The 16,860-nt window shown below is 48.3% G+C and overlaps 1 protein-coding gene across 2 annotated transcripts in view; it reads right to left on the reverse strand.

Annotated features, from left to right (window-relative positions):
• ascc3 (activating signal cointegrator 1 complex subunit 3) overlaps positions 1 to 16,860 on the reverse strand; it is an 82,331-nt gene that overhangs the window by 6,673 nt on the left and 58,798 nt on the right. For both annotated transcript variants that reach the window (XM_079343479.1, XM_079343480.1), the window contains exons 12-22: positions 15,479 to 15,655; positions 15,231 to 15,302; positions 14,091 to 14,225; positions 5,955 to 6,146; positions 5,165 to 5,389; positions 4,815 to 4,934; positions 4,097 to 4,261; positions 3,075 to 3,161; positions 2,816 to 2,992; positions 1,068 to 1,293; positions 109 to 263 (exon numbers count right to left, since the gene is read on the reverse strand). In XM_079343479.1, the coding sequence (XP_079199605.1) occupies positions 109 to 263; positions 1,068 to 1,293; positions 2,816 to 2,992; positions 3,075 to 3,161; positions 4,097 to 4,261; positions 4,815 to 4,934; positions 5,165 to 5,389; positions 5,955 to 6,146; positions 14,091 to 14,225; positions 15,231 to 15,302; positions 15,479 to 15,655 (1,731 nt within the window). The remainder of the gene's footprint in view (positions 1 to 108; positions 264 to 1,067; positions 1,294 to 2,815; positions 2,993 to 3,074; positions 3,162 to 4,096; positions 4,262 to 4,814; positions 4,935 to 5,164; positions 5,390 to 5,954; positions 6,147 to 14,090; positions 14,226 to 15,230; positions 15,303 to 15,478; positions 15,656 to 16,860) is intronic.

Consider the following 16,860-nt stretch of genomic DNA (forward strand, 5'->3'; position numbering starts at 1 on the left):
TTTTCATCACACAACTTCTCTGCTGTGATGTGTTACTAAAAACAAATTCATACAAAAAGAGTCTGATATCAAATCTAAAGAGAGGCGGACGTCCTCCTCGGTGTTTACCTGGTCGTTCCATCGAAAGTCCGGTGTGATGATGAGGCGTACGCGCAGGACGGTGCGTGTGATTGGCTGGATGCTGGCCTCCATGGTGATGGCGGGGATCTGGTGGACACACTGTTTGACTGATAAGCCGATGTTGACATGATGCAGCATGTGACCTGAAAACAGCACATCATCAGTTAACAGTGACTTCAACATGCTAACGTTGCTAACTGGACGTTTTACACGCTCACACATTCAGACTACACTGAAGAGAACAGACGACAGAGGTCACAGCTGCTTCATGAAACACTCTGACTGCACAATCCCAAACGCCGACATCGGCAGTCTCAGACGAGACCCGATCGGACGACTTTGAAAATGTTCACATGCCAGATGTTTTTATGAGCACTTAGCGTTTTTAACTGAGGAGGAAAACCTCTGTTTTAGAAAACAGCCGCCGACATGTCGCCTAGAGTAGATCTATTTGTGCCGAGCATGTCCTCAGAGTCTCCCTCTTTTTATGGACTGCAGCACAACGATGCAGTCCACTGCCGAGCCTTCAGCTTAACTGGGACAACAGCAGGAAAAAGCAGCGTTTGCAGTGAGCACAGGAAGTAGGTTTATTTTGAAAAAAAAAAAAACAGGATCCAAACTGGACCTCACTACGGAGACAAACTTTAGACACTATTGAAACAGCGAAAAGGACAGAGATCTTTGACGAGTTCAAACAGCAGGAACAGCTTCTTCTCTTCTGGTCTAATTTCTGCTCGCTGCACGTCATGTGGTTTCACGAGGAGACATTTATTTAGCACATATAAAGAGTGAAGTTGGGATCCCCTCAGAGGGATTTTAAATGGGGTTGAAGGAATGTAAACAAAGGCAGTGACAACACAAACTGATCCTATAGAAAAGGTGATAAAAGGTTGAAATGATGGAGCGTCAGGTTGGCTCGTCAGTGTGTGCTGTGATTGAGTTTTTACCGATCTCGTCCTTCCTCATTTCCTTGAGTTTGTCCACAGTGAGCTTCTTCTCCTCCAGCCGGTTCAGCACGACAGGGCTCAGGGCGGAGAACTGGCGGAGCGGGTGGGCGAAGCCCCACAGCCTCTTATCGATCACTTTACAGAGAGTGAGCAGGCGGTACGTCATGGCCGGCCACCGCTTCCTCAGAGCGATCTCGAACAGGGCCCTGACGATCCGAGCGGCGTTCTGTGGGAAGTGAAAAGTAGACGATTAACTGCTGCATTTGTAGACGGATTAGTTTCCCCTCTCAAGACTTTAAAGTGGGAATGAAACAAGTGAAAGACATGTGTGCCGGAGCAGGAGTCAGCCTGCAGCAGCTGTACGCCTCATCACGCTGCATGCTGGTGATTAATCATGTGTGATCAGGAGGAGGTCTGTCCGGGTTCACACGTCCAGGTTGGCCCCAGCTGTGCGCTGATGGATCACCCGCTTTAGTTCTGGAGGAGAGGTCAGGTGGCCGTGTAGCTCCGCAGATAGACTGCTCAAGTCTGCTCAGCCTGCGATTGATTTGGTCAGGTGCGAATGTGATCTGAATGTCTGGTCTGAACACACTCAGGAGTCAGGACCAGACAAATCTGTGTCCTTCTGGAGGCAGTCTGAAGTCAGGGGGGGGTCAGAGGATCCTGTTTGAGGGGATTCTGCTCTTTTGGAACCTACACACTTCATCGACATGCTTTAGGGTTTTAAAGGAGAATTAAAAGCAGGGTTGGTAACTTTCTAGAACGAGCATGATTTTAAAAGTAGCATTCCCTCAGTGCTCCGTCTGCACCTACTCCCTCCCCTCTGTGCTCCCTCTAAAGCCACGCCCCCTCCCCCTCTCTGCTCCCTCTAAAGCCACGCCCCCTCCCCCCTGTGCTCCCTCTAAAGCCACGCCCCCTCCCCCCTGTGCTCCCTCTAAAGCCACGCCCCCTCCCCCCTCTGTGCTCCCTCTAAAGCCACGCCCCCTCCCCCCTCTGTGCTCCCTCTAAAGCCACGCCCCCTCCCCGCTCACTGCTCCCTCTAAAGCCACGCCCCCTCCCCTCTCACTGCTCCCTCTAAAGCCACGCCCCCTCACTTACATGCACAGGCGCCGTTACTCAAGAAGTGAACCTCAGCTCATCTCTTCATTGTGTAGAAACTACGTCTTCTCATTTTACTACTCACGACAGATAACGACAAACTCTCAGTATAAATTGCGTCATCGGTGACGCTCTTTGAGTGCGGGCTCGTGCACGCACGGGGTAGAGACCGAGCAGGGAGACAGGGAGGCGTGTGATTGGTTCATCAGATTGGCACCTCCTGGCAGACATTGGTGGAAGTTTACAAACTACAACAAGATGATGGATTTTCTTTGTTCCTTTTTCAGAGAACACGAGTTATTAATTTCTGTCAGGACCTAAAGACACTTTCATACCAACGTCTTAAAAAGTCTTCATCGGGAAAATGACCAACCCTGCTTTTAATTATTCAAAAAACATTGGACATTTTGATGTTCTGGCTGCAATGAAACCTGCACAGGTCTAATCAGAGATCATCCACTCAAACTTCTTGTTCCTGTAAGTTTCAGAAAGTTTCAAGACTGATGCCTTGACGCCTTTCTGAACTTCTAACATAGTTTTATCTTCCTCCTCTACATCGACACAACCATGAATGTTCCCTCCACAGCTGCTGCGATCTGCTCCTTTGTTTAACCGTCCTTTAGCTGGAGCGTCTCCTGTCCCGTCCTCACCTGAGCCACGTAGGACAGGTCTGAGATGAGGGAGAAGCTGTCCACCTCTCCTCTGCTGATGTACGTCTGAAGCAGAACGTTGATCTTCCCGTAGCTGTTCTCCACGCCGCCTGCAGCCGGCAGGTGGCAGTAGTTACTCAACATCTGATCCAACTCGTCCAGCTCCTCGTCGCGAACCTGCGGGGCGCAACACAGCTGAGCTTTCAGGACATGAACATCATCAGGACAAACTGAGGGGAGACACTTTTCAACGTCTCACCTTCAGCTGCTCAAACTCCTCGGCCTTGGACACGATGCTGAGGATGTCGCCTTCAGTCCGCTGAGAGTTAAAGCTTTCGTTGAAAGTCTGCACACGAGGAGGGAGAAGACACACGACTGGTTAAAGACCCCGCGGCTCCACGAACACATCACGGGTTTCAGCATGGAAACAAAGCCAGCCATGATTTAGCTTCACGTGCAGCGGAAGTTCAGGAAACACAGCCATGGGTGGCCCCTCCCCCTCGACATCAAAGGGGTCCAAAAAGAAACCAGGTTCAGGTTACATAGAGGCCCCGTTATCCCGCCACACACAAACTATTTTTATTTGTTTTTAAAATGTATTTAACCTTTATTCAACCAGGAAGAGAAACTCATGGAGATTAAAAAAAGTGTCCTGGACAAAACAAGCAGCAACACACGTAACAGAGTTTCAGACAGACAACGAGCAGCCAAATATAGAAACATAAAAATACATCACAAATAAATTATTCGGCAATTAAAAGAGACAAATAATAGTTTGGAGCAGCAAATGTTTGTCAGAATCATCCGGAAGAAAATCTACAGCCAGACGTCTCTGCCTCCACGTCTCTTAAAAGACAAGTTTGTTTAGTTTAAACAGACAATCGCACATCAGGTGGTTGTTAATGACACGGTGCGCCCTCTAGAGGTTTCCTCCGGTAACACACGTAGTGAGCGTACCTGGATGGTGTTGTATGTGATGCGTACCTGGATGGTGTTGTATGTGATGCGTACCTGGATGGTGTTGTATGTGATGCGTACCTGGATGGTGTTGTATGTGATGCGTACCTGGATGGTGTTGTATGTGATGTGTACCTGGATGGTGTTGTATGTGATGCGTACCTGGATGGTGTTGTATGTGATGCGTACCAGGATGGTGTTGTATGTGATGCGTACCTGGATGGTGTTGTATGTGATGCGTACCTGGATGGTGTTGTATGTGATGTGTACCTGGATGGTGTTGTATGTGATGCGTACCTGGATGGTGTTGTATGTGATGCGTACCTGGATGGTGTTGTATCTGATGTAGAAGTGGCTGGCGGTCCTGCCGAGGTCGGTGGAGGCGAAGTACCCGGTTCTCTCCTCGAAGCGGATCATTCGGGCTTTATCCAGCTTCCTGCCGGCCTCCACCACCAGCTCCTTCCTGTACAGCTCCAAGGACGGATCCATCTGAAAGATTATCCAAACAAGGTCAACACGCGTGTGATCGTGTTCGAGTGAAGCCGTGTCAAATACGACTCGTCCTTAATGCACACGAAACAAAAGAGCACTGTCCCAGGACAGTTAGAACTCAGCTGGGTCAGAAGTCTTTGAGCTTTTCTTCACTTTGTGTTTCAAACTTCGCTCCAAGTCTAAGCTGCAAAAACGAAGGCCTCGAGTCCAGCCGGTTGTTTTTTTTTTCAAGCAGAAAAGTGCTGCACATCTGTCCCGTTTCTATGTGTCTGTTGACGACACCGCTGCCTTACTTTTAACTTCCTGTTTGATACTTTAGATGGATACTGTGTTTATTAAACATCAGGGGAAAGAGCAGCTCTTTCACCTGAGACTCTGAATGTTATCGTTCACACGGACCTTGTTAATAAAGGTTGAACACATTTGAAATGTGAGGCATTCTGTCTCATATGAAGCCTGTGGTTAAATAAAGATGTGTAAGTGAAGCTGTGAGACGACATATGAAGAATAAAGTGACGTTGATGACCTATGGTCGAGCGTGCTCACCGACCTGGTAGGCTTTGTGGTTGATGCCGTACACCAGCGGGTTGGCCCTCATGCGGACGTACAGGTAAGTGTAACTGAGCCACTTCACCGCCTCCTCCACGTTAGTGACCGTCCCCAGAGCCACCTGAGCACAGGACACACACACACACACACACAGACAGAGTCAGAGTCAGAGCTGGTCTCTGACGCCCTCTAGTGGACAAACCAGGAATATGCAGTTTGGCTTTCTCAGCACTCAGTCCCTTCAACATGCTTTTAGGGCCGAACAGATAAAAACATGGAGGCAAAGGAAACCTCCAGAGGTGAAGTCTCGTTCTGTGTTTGAAAGGTCCTGACGTCCTCGGACTGACTCACCTCGGCGTTGAGGTTGTCGGCCAGGCTGCCCAGGAACTGGCTCTCGATGGGGTTCTGCTGGGTGAGCAGGGTCAGGTAGTGGCTCAGTTTGTCGTGGGTGGTGATGATGGTGCCCTCGCCGTACTTATCGAACTGGGGTCGACCGGCGCGCCCAAAGATCTGCATGACGTCCAGGATCCCCAGATCCACCAGAGTACCACGCTTGGCATCGTAGATTTGAGTTCCCTGTCAAGTTTAGGAACAAGATTCAAGTCAACACAGACACACCGATGTTTTTCAGATTCTGTAAAAAGCGAGCAGCTGTTTGAAGACGAGCACTTTTTAAAGATGCACATGGAGCTTCCTGTTTTTAGGACCCGCATAAGGAGACACTTTGTCGACTCCTTCACCAGATCTGATGTGGGGCTCGTTGGCTTTGGTATCCATTGACCTGTCGTCTCCTCCCTCCAATCACTCCTGGTATTTTTCCTCTCAAGCCCGACTTCCTTGAACTTGTATTTTCTCCTCCTGTTTTCCTTCCTGCTCGAGGTTTGTGAATGCGTACAGACTTCTCTGCAGCCTCTCCGCCCTCCACATTCTGCTCCCAACATTTCCTGTTTCTTTTCAGCTGTCCTCCCCAAAATAAAACTTAAAACCTCTCACAAGTAAAAACAGACTTTTTAAGTCATTTCATGAGCTTACATTAAAAAAGCGTATCTGAGACTTATTTCAGGGTTTTTAGACCTGAGGGAACATTGATCAGAGGCGGGCGGAGACAGACGGGACACCAAAGGAAGAGTGACATCCGGACCTTGATGATGACGGCGTGAGCCGGCAGGTTGACTCCCCAGGCCAGCGTGGCGGTGCACACCAGCACCTTGAGGTGGCCTTTAGAGAACATGCTCTCCATCAGACTGCGGTCCGACCGCAGCATGCCGGCATGGTGGATCCCAAAGCCTTCTGGGAACATCTCCTTCATCTGCTTGTTCCTGGAGCGCTGGATCTGGAAGAGGGGAGAGTACACAGTGAGTAACGTGCCTCAGGGCGAGCGAGGGAGAGAGAGAGAGAGAGAGAGAGAGAGCAGCGCTGATTAGCGAGCGTTCGAGTGGGGAAATGAGCTCAAATCGTGTTGATAAGGTGGCGAGAGCCTCGTGGTCATGTCACACGTCCCATGAGGTACAGCGGATGTAGTCCCTACAATGGACATGGGTTCGCATCCAACATCGTCTCTTTGCTACATGTCATCGCCCACTCTCTCTCCTCCCAACTCTTCCTCCCTCTCGTCACATGAACTGTCTAATGAAGGCGAAAATACATCAAAAAAATATGAAGAACAATCGAAGATGATGACGGACTGCAGAGAAAAAAAAAGCTCAGAGAGAAACGAGTCATCGACATCGAAGAATGAAATGTGTTTTAATACAAGTAAACTCCAAACACTGTATGTACAAAGAGGAGAGCATAGGTGACACACACACACATCTCGTGTGTGTGTGTGTGTGTGACTGACAGAAGGCTGTGACCTGGCTGAGCTGGAGGGGAGTCCTCATCACAGAACCTTATCTCTCTCTCCGGGCATCTAAATAGAGGTCAGAGCCCAGCAAAGAGAAAGCCCATTACTGCCAGCAGCTGTCTCTCTCTCTCTCACACTCACACACACACACACACACACACACACAGAATAAATGTGGATGTTTGTGTGCGACCCTGAATAAAGGTGGAGGAGTGTTTTACTGTCTGACAGAAAAAAGAGCTGAAATGATAACGTGCAGCTTTTCAACACGTTGGTTTGTCTGACGTGTCAAAACGTGCAGGAGCAGACGGAGCTGCTGCTGTCACTTCAGCGTCACGTGATGTTCTTTTTCTTAAAAAAAGAAACCAAAGCAACGTCTCTTTCTGCTCCCGTCGGTTTAAAAACATAACGTGGATTCATCATCACCTTTGTGCGCTGACTTTTTCTCACAATGACAAAAAGAAAAAATGTCTTTATGAAGACATACAGCTGTGCTCTTCAGGGCCGTGCTGTGCACCGTGCCGCTCAGACTCCTGCTAGCCGGGCAGGCTAATTGAAATGCTGAGGCTTCGCCTGGAGGTGTCACAGTGTGTTACAGCTGTGCTTCCAGCATCTAATCCAAGGTGAGCTGGCGCTGATGTCTGCGGCGCACAGGCCTGTATTTGAGATGGCAGTGACCTAAGCTCCTGATCAGGTCCCATTAGGCCCGGTCGCCCGCTGCTGCTCCTGCCTCACAGCTCACAGTGTGTGCAGACAGCCAGCTGCCAGCTCCACTCAGCGTCACTCATTGTCCCAAGCATGTAAAGAACATCAGCTCACAGCAGAGCAGAAATAAAGTATTCAGGAGGCTGTCAAACCTTTTCTAAGGACCTCCAAATGGAGGAAGGTGGAACTAACCGGCTTTACACTTGTGATGATTTAATCCCTGCACTCGTGGGTCCTTGATCCTGTTAGAAATAATGTGCAGGAGAGAAGCAGCAACACTTTTAGAAACATGTCTGCATGTGTATTTTAGTGCAACATTTAAAAAAAAAAAAAATGTTATATCACGTTTTTGGGAGAGGACATGTGAGCCGTGTGCTAAAGAGCAGCAGATGGCTTCTGTCTGACAGCGTCCCCACAAACAGCCACTCTCCGGAGCACGCCGCTTTTCATTCACTCCCTTAAATGGAGGCAGGATGGCTAATTGTTGATTTCATTTAGTGGCCCTTGATAGTCATAATGTTTGGTGCTCAGCGCTGCTGGCTGTTAGCGCTGGACGAGCGGCAGAGAGTGGGAGGATGAGTTTCCACTCACGCCCACTCTACTCCACTTTCCCATCACGATCTGCCTCCGTCTCTTCATACCTCGCTCTGCTTTAGCTCCATCCAGGGAGGTTATTCAGTAAACCTCACGCCAATTATAGTCAGCAGAGCGACATTACACATAATCACATTTTTACAACACAGTGAGGTATATTTCCCCAGCTGCACATTCACTAAATGAGCTCAGGAGGAGTTTATCTGCTCTGCAGAAAGCGACAAAAAAATCATGTTTGATCTCTCTCTGCTGGAAAACTTACTGTGTGACACACAGAGTACGTTCACTTCTAATACCGTCACCATGAAATCAAAAATTACAGGAACAATAAAAACGGCGGATACTAGAAAACTATCTGCAAGATTAGTCTGAGTCACTAAACCTAAAATACAAACGATATTCCAACCAGGCTTCGTTTGAATCACAGACTGTGAATAATAAAGGACGTAGCCTGAGTGACGTCCCCCGTGTGTCCCTGCAGGGGGCGCTGGAGTCCCCTGTGTGTTCCTGCAGGGGGCGCTGGAGTCCCCTGTGTGTTCCTGTAGGGGGCGCTGGAGTCCCCTGTGTGTTCCTGCAGGGGGCGCTGGAGTCCCCTGTGTGTTCCTGCAGGGGGCGCTGGAGTCCCCTGTGTGTCCCTGCAGGGGGCGCTGGAGTCCCCCGTGTGTTCCTGCAGGGGGCGCTGGAGTCCCCTGTGTGTTCCTGCAGGGGGCGCTGGAGTCCCCTGTGTGTTCCTGCAGGGGGCGCTGGAGTCCCCTGTGTGTCCCTGCAGGGGGCGCTGGAGTCCCCCGTGTGTCCCTGCAGGGGGCGCTGTAGTCCCATGGATGGCGGTCTCCGTGCTGGAAATGCTGTCTCAGGCTAACTTTGAGTCAAGCTAACGACAGGCTGAGAGCTGAGGCGGGTTTTAAGCCTCCTGACAAACGAACTCACGTGGCTGTAATCCTGGTTTATCATCCGGCTCAGGTCGGCCATGCTCCTCAGGGTGTCCACATCCTCCATGCTGGTTATGGTGGCCAGGTCTGTGTGTTTGTCTCTGCAGACAGCGAGGGCTTCCTCTCGGGTCTTTGCGTCATAATAGAAGAAGTACCGACGTTGAGCTTGTGACGACTCGGCGGCACGCGGTCCTGCGGTGAAAGACAAAGACGTGAACTCCTGAGGTCTTCATGCTGACTCATCCTTACAGCTGAGAGCTGGAGCTGACGAACACGCCGCCCACCTGTCAATCAGCTCAGCTACACGCCTTATTGTGAATAACTCTGATCCTTCATCCAATCAAAACTGCTGAGTCATCAAAACATTCCCCCCGTACAGTGTGTGTGGATGGAGACATGAGCTAATCACACCTATTTGGTTTTTTGAAGCAGGCTGTAAACATGTTCATGTCTGCTGTAAAAACAGGCTGTTTGAATGGGTGTGTATGTGACTTCCTGTGTTTCTGCAACCAGCCTCTAGTGGACACTGCAGGAACTGCAGGCTTTGAACTGACGCCGTCGTCACCAAAGAGCTGCAGAAAGTCAACAATTTAACATGAACACACGACGCAGCGATCTCCTGTGTGTCAGTCCTTTCTTTGCTGTGGTGTTTTTTTATAAACTGATTCTTTTCACAAAAACCGTCCTAATAGATAAATGGAGTCTTTCAAGTCAAATTGATTCTCAGTCATTATCACAAATATTTCTCTTAAGCTGGGATTTCTTTGTTCAGCACAGAAAACATCTTCCAAAGACCTCAGCTGAATAAAAAACCTCGGGCTCGGCTCTCATGAAGTACTCATGATCCTATTGGTCATTAAAAATCAATGCTGGCCAAACATTCACTCCTCCTTCTGACCAGATCTGGACACATCTGGATCTGAGAAACCCTCAAAGATGATGCTGAACATCTGACTGTGAGGGGTTAAATCATGGCGGCGACGATCCGCCCAGGTCTTTTATAGATGAGTCATCCCGATCCAGAGACGCTGGACATCTCTCTGGTTTTGAATGCCGGCGAGGAAGTCGGCCTCTCTTTGAGGAATCCAGAACAATCAGAGGGCCTCGGTTTCCTTTACTCTGTCCTCGTGGTTTTCTTTTTTACAAAGACTCCGGTTCTATTTAAGGCAGCCATTTTTCTAACACGCGTGTTTGTCACTCCGTGGTGTCAGTCCTGCTTTCCAGCAGCCTTTGAGCCGCGCCTCATTGTCGTCGATGAGTGTTTGTTGGGGGAGCTGGTTCGCCACACTGACAGGTTGTCAAGGATCCGACACAATGAAAGGACCGCCGGTGGACGGGACTTGTAAAAATAGCACCAATGAAAGCAAACAGAGACATTAATGAGGCCGCTGCGGTGCTGCTGTGGAGTCCCACGAGGCTCCGCGCTCCGAGGCAGAGCCGCGTCTCGTCAAACAAAGTGACATGAAAGCGGCACGTCTGAACACCACAGAGATGGAGAGTTAAAAGAGAAGGGAGAGGCACACCTGTACTGTCTCGTATCTTCACATTTACACCACCTTACTCATGCCTACTTTACCAGACAAACCTCACACACTGTACAGCACGCCATAAATAACCAGCTGACTGGGACCTGGTGCTACAGATCGAGGTCTGTGCAATGGGCTCACGGGACCACAAGGGGTCTCTTAACCTCCACAGAAGAGTTCCAGTCTCCTCCTGGAGGAGTCACATGGTTTCATCTCTGAGAACTGGCTACTACAGAAGAAGAAGAAGAAGAAGAAGAAGAAGGGGGAGGAGGGAGGAGAAGGTGGAGGCTGGATTGTGAAAGTTGCAGCAAATGAAAGTCAAGCAGATTCTTGAATAGAATAAACTTCACACAGGGGGGAGGCAAACACTTTACACCTTTATGACTTCTTTCTTTTTTTTTAGCTGTTTAAACTGAGTCACATCCAAAGCTTTGGCTGTCTCCATCACTCTTTGATGCAGTCACGTGCTGGATGTCTAATCCGCTGGATGGAGAGGGAAAGCTTTGTTCAGGATCACACGTGGCGTCTCAAGTCTGTCGTTGTTTCATGAGAGAAAAGAAAAGACAAAGTTGGGGCTCTGTTGTAGACGGAGCTCCGCCAACCTCCCGGCGTCCCTGACGCTCAGCCTCCATCGTCGGGCTGTGTCGTCCCTCGGTCTTTCACCTGCTCTTTATAAAGCGTCTCGAGATAACGCTTGTTATGACTTGGCGCTCTACAAATAAAAACGTTTGGATTAAATTCATGAATCGGCACCATGATGGCGGGTCGACCAATTCATGTTGAAGCAGTTACATCGTTAACGTTGAGTGCAGTCGTTATGACACAACAACAAGACGGCGGCAAAGGCCAACTGTGGCATCGCCTCCTTTGTCTTGTCCAAAATGTTGCACTTGAACGCACCGCAAAGTCTCCGGGCGACAGCCAATCACCACAAAGGTTTTGCTCATGCGTGAGATGTAATACCTCTCCGGGCCAGCAGGCGGCGGTAGTCTGTAATCGTCAATCCAAAAAAAGGTGAATCCAGAAGAGGAAGGAGATGAAGTCACACCGCTCGTATCGCTCGCTTCTAATCGAGAATACAGTCTGATAAAAAGGTAAAGTTGTTCACTTGCTTTTGTCACTTCTGTTTTTTTCTCGTGCACTGATTTGCTCAGCTGAACAGCCAATCAGAGGTGACTCCTCTCAACAACCACGCAGACGCACATTCAACACGAGCGGCTGAAAAGACTAGGACAGACAACCGATGATCTCCAACAAGTGTCAGAGACTTAAAGGCAGGGTTAGCCACATTTTTCCACTTTTTAAGATTTTGGTGGAAAGTGTTTTTAGGTCCCGACAGAAGTTAATAACTCCGGTGCTCTGAAGAAGGAACAAAGAAAATACATCATCTGTATCAGTTTGTAAGTCTGTAAAAACCTCGACCAATGTCTGCCAGGAGGTACCAATCTGATGAGCCAATCACAGGCCTCCTCCCTGTTCTCCTGCTCGCTCTCTCTCTGAACAACATTCAAATAAACATGAACATCACACACACACATTATCGGCCAATCCTGCTGAAAACACGGAGCACATGACGACAGAGCTGTGGGAGCCGAGCGTAGAAAACGCTCTCCTGGAGGTTTTCATTGTCAAACCAATGTGCCTTTAATAAGGAAGCACACACTGTATTTAACAGGGATTGATTCGAGTGGTTGCTTTAAGATATCTAAGCTTGATTGACAGCCTCTCCACCCCCCTGAGATTAAGCCAATTAAATAACATTAGGGGAGAGAAAAATCGAGTGGAATCACTTCTGACTTTTAAAGCTGGATAAATAAACGCCAAATTATATGAGTGACCTCAGAGGTGCTTTATTTCACTGCATATGCATATTGGAGATTAAAAAAACACCTATAAATATTAATGCGGGGCAATTTCCAGAGTGCAAATAGGCAGTGCATTATCTCTGTGTGGGCTTAGAGTGGAGTCAGCCCGATGCCTCTTCCTTCAGCAGAGCGGGCCACACCGACAAACACTCAAAGACGGACTAATGGAGTGGATAATACTCATTATGTTGGGACGCAGGCAGAGGAGCTGGGAGTGAATCAATGCACTCTTAGTGCATATATGCAAGGACGTTCAGTCCTATACATATAGTGCAGGAGCAGTCTCCCCTAAAGGACTGTTTTTTAGAGACTAACTGGGACTCCATGCTGCGTTTGGAGTCTGTTGTCTCTGTTTCCACTTTTAGAAAGCATGAAAAGTGATCTGATTTGTACACACATCCTATTTAAACAGAGGGGAGATTAGAGGCACATCAATCTTGGCTCCGCCCCCAGGGAACAAAAGGAAAAGGTTACTAAATTTATCACTCTGCCGTCTGTTGCAGGAGATTTAAATATGGGAGCTGCAGTCTGACTGACCATCCTCTGAGGGGGAATGTAGCTCCACCTCTGTGTACCCTCACAGCGCAGGCCCCATTAATTATACACACACACACACACACACACACACACAGCTCTAATGCCTTCCCACACTCTCAACACAGAGCTGAAACTACGTTGTTTGGCGTTACGGGCATGCTGAGCCGTCTCTTCTCTCTGAAGCTTCTTCACTCCTGTTCCTGATCGATACAGTTCACAGGTCAACGTGTGGAGTTTAAAAAAACAAATCAACCCTGATTGGCTGACGGTGGTTTTATAAAACCCTGACGCAGCGTCATTCAATCTCCTCTTCTCGCTTCAGGAGCCAACCTTACCTTACCTGTAACCCAACTAACTAGCTTAACTGCTCGCAGACTGGAGCTAACTAGGCTAGCTATCTGGATAGCAGCTAACAGGTCGAGGTAGCTCACTGTTAAATCATAGTATCACCATCTCATCATAAACTGCTGCTTTGTACGGCATCCTATCCAAGCTGCAACCTCCGGTGTCGGAAAAATGAAGTCAATGCAGAAGTGTAAAATCCTGCAGTTCATCGAGTGTCCACTAGAGGCTGGCTCCAGGGAAACAGGAAGTCACGTACACACCACAGGCAAAAACACAGTTTTTACAGCATCAATAAACATGTTTACAGCTCAGCTCAGTCTGATTAGTTATTGTCATCACGGGGGTTAATCATTTTTAACTGCTCTGTTTATCTGAAATCGATGCGTGTCATCCATAGTTAGGCGTGTAGCTGAGCTGATTGACAGGTGGGCGGGCTGCAACACTTTACCAGGAGGTTTAAAACCCACCTAAGCTCCAACTCTCAGCCTGTCGTTAGAATGACTTAAAGTTAGAGTGAGACAGCATTTCCAACATGGCTGCCAATGAGCCTCCAGCGCCCCCTGCAGGCACACATGGGCGACGGGGCTCAGGCTTCAAACACTCATATTGCACGCACATGATTTTTTTGAAGGCAAAACGAAGAACTGGAGGAAAACTAAAGGAGTTTAGAAATCTCGTCTTGGCGTGTTGTCGGGCGTCAAAACACTGAGGCCCCAAAACTAAAATTCTACCGTGCACCATCCGTCACTGCCGGTCAACAAAAACAAAGACACTCCCAAAGCTCATGAGCACAGGTGAGGGTTCTGTAGAGTCTGCTCCCTCTTCACCGAGACACCTACAGCCCAGGACTCACTCTAATAATAAACATGATAAACTCATGTGTCACATGTCTGAGTTCAATCTTTCGATCAAACGTTCCTGAACGTTCTCTACCTGTTTCTCACACTGGCCGTAGTCTGAACTCTGCTCGGGTTGGAAGAAGCACGTCTCTCCGTGGTTCTTTGCCATCTCGATCAGTCCCATGGCGGTTCTCACTGTGGCGTTACGAGCGTGGACGAACACCATCACCTGTGAGACACGGAGAAACACACGAGTTCAGAGGACGTGATTTATCTACAACAGCAGGGGGAGAAAGTAAATCTTGATGCAGAAAGATATTATTGGACTAAACTCTGTGTGTGTGTGTGTGTGTGTGTGTGTGTGTGTGTGTGTGTGTGTGTGTGTGTGTGTGTGTGTGTGTGTGTGTGTGTGTGTGTGTGTGTTAGAGGAGACCACGGCAGCTAAAGTTATTTGTTGAAGGTGTGTTATCAGCGTTTGTCGGGCCGCCGGCTCTGCAGCTTATTAAACTTCTTTGTGGCAGCGGGCTTCCCACCGAGAGGGCGAGGGGGAAAATCACAAAAAGAAATTTCATCCATCAGATCCTCCCCGATGAAATGAATATATGTCACAGCCACTTCCTGACAATTTAATATGAGAGAGACGGAGACCTGCGGAGCGGAGCCGCGGCCTCGACGGCCTCCAACCTCAGCCCGACTGAACCGTCGCATCATCAGCTTTAAAGGAAGTTGGTTTAAACGTCCTCAAGGACCAGAGCGTCTCTGAGGGAGATAAGTGTGTGTGTGTGTGTGTGTGTGTGTGTGCCTGCGTTTAAATAAAATGATGCATAACAATAATAATGCTCAATCAGAAACTCAACTCCTGCAGCAGATGGAAAAAAACTAAACGGTTCAGTCTTGGGCGTGGAGGAAGTTACTGTAACTCTGAGGAAGACAACATGTTCACAGACGAGTATAATAAACGTGACGCCAGCTCTCAGGAGCAGCTTTGACGTAACATCCGCTGTTTCCATGGCAACCGTAAACATAGGATCGCGCTTGTCCTCGCTGCCACCACGACAGCAGATCTCAGATGTTCAAATGACAGATTGCTCCGGCGTTGATATATTTAAGGACTCAACAACAAACAAACAAATAAATAAATAAATAAATAAGAGGTTTATTCCATTTTGACTTCCTTTAGATATTTGTCTTAAAATCCGTCATGTTGTTCCTGTAAGTTGAGTCGGTCACTCACCTGATGGCCGGCCTTGACCTGCTCCAGAACCTTGTTGTAACAAACCTCCTCGGTGTCATGAAGCTGCTGGATCTAAACAAAACAAACAAACAAACAAACAAACAAACAGAGTCAGAGGAACAGAAGACACTCATCATTACAGCTCAGCTCTCTCTGCATAAAACACACACACAAGACTCAACATGATGTGGTTTTTACAGAGAGTCTGACTCTGTGTGTCACCAGGAGGAGCTCTGGGTTTTTTTTACCTTGTTGTTGCTTTTGATGCCAACAAACGTCTGTCCGAGCGGCACGGGCCTGAAGCGACTGTCGAAGAAGAAGAGGCCGATGTAGGGGTTGACGTGGAGGAAGGAGGCCACGTCCAGGTAGTTGGGTAAGGTGGCTGACAGTCCCAGGATCCGGATCATACTCTGAGTGGACTCCACCTGGACATGAGACAACGACGAGGCGTCACACATGAAGAGAACAGGCCGAGAGCTTGTAACCAAAGAGATCCTAGAAGGTATACGAGCTACTTAAGTTACCCTCTCTGTTCTTATTTTTCAGCAGGAACATGCACACAACCACATGTGCAGTTCTTTATCACACTGTACAACCTCAGGGAAGTGCTCCCAGACCGACACGGGACCAGGACACTCAGGGATCCACACTGAGACATGACGTGGAAAAAGAAGCTTTCAGAGGTCCAAGGTCATTTTAAAATACAAATTCAACACACACATGGTCGTCAATGATCATGTAAAAAAGGGTAACCCCAGAAGCTTCTGCAGCTTATGTATGAACGGGGGTCCAGAGACATCAAGAACAACAACAGGTCGTCTTGATTTAAAGTCCGACGAGCAGCCGAGACGAGACGAAGGACAAACGACTTTGAGTCCGAGACGAGAGCGAAGAGTGGTCTGAAGGCCAAGACGGATTTTAAGAACTACAAGACGAGATCAGAACATGTATGAAGGACATCGCCCACATCACGTCAGGCTCTTCTATTCTGTCTGCTTGAGATGATAATGAGCAGCCAGATCAGAGGTCAGAGGTCAAACAGTCCGACTGCTGACAGGTTGGAGGAGAAGAGACGCTGATGTTTGTGCAGAAGAGGATCCAGTGAGGCTTCCCTCACTTTTATTATTACACACACACACACACACACACACACACACACACACACACACACACACACACACACACACACACACACACACACACACACACACACACACACACACACACACACACACACACACACACACACACACACACACACACACACACACACACACACACACACACACACACACACACACACACACACACACACACAGAAGAGAAGGGGGATTTGCTCAGTTAGTCCCGTTAGAGAGTTAGTCTGAACAAACGGCCTGAATGTTTGATCCATTATAAGAAAAATCAGAAAATGGATGATTTTTAGAAAAACTAGCTGTGATCGTTTTTCGCTATGAAGACGATGTGAAGCGAAATCATCTGTGTTGTCGAACCTTCTTTACGTGTTGTATCGCATCACTTCAGTATTTCAACAGAAAACGATTTGGAATCATAACATGTGATGAAGTTGAGTTAGAGAACAAACGTCCTCTTGTGAACAACTACATCTTCTTGTACTTCTCTGTCTTTA

Source organism: Symphodus melops (assembly GCF_947650265.1).
Source record: "Symphodus melops genome assembly, chromosome: 5".
Taxonomy (NCBI): Eukaryota; Metazoa; Chordata; class Actinopteri; order Labriformes; family Labridae; genus Symphodus; species Symphodus melops.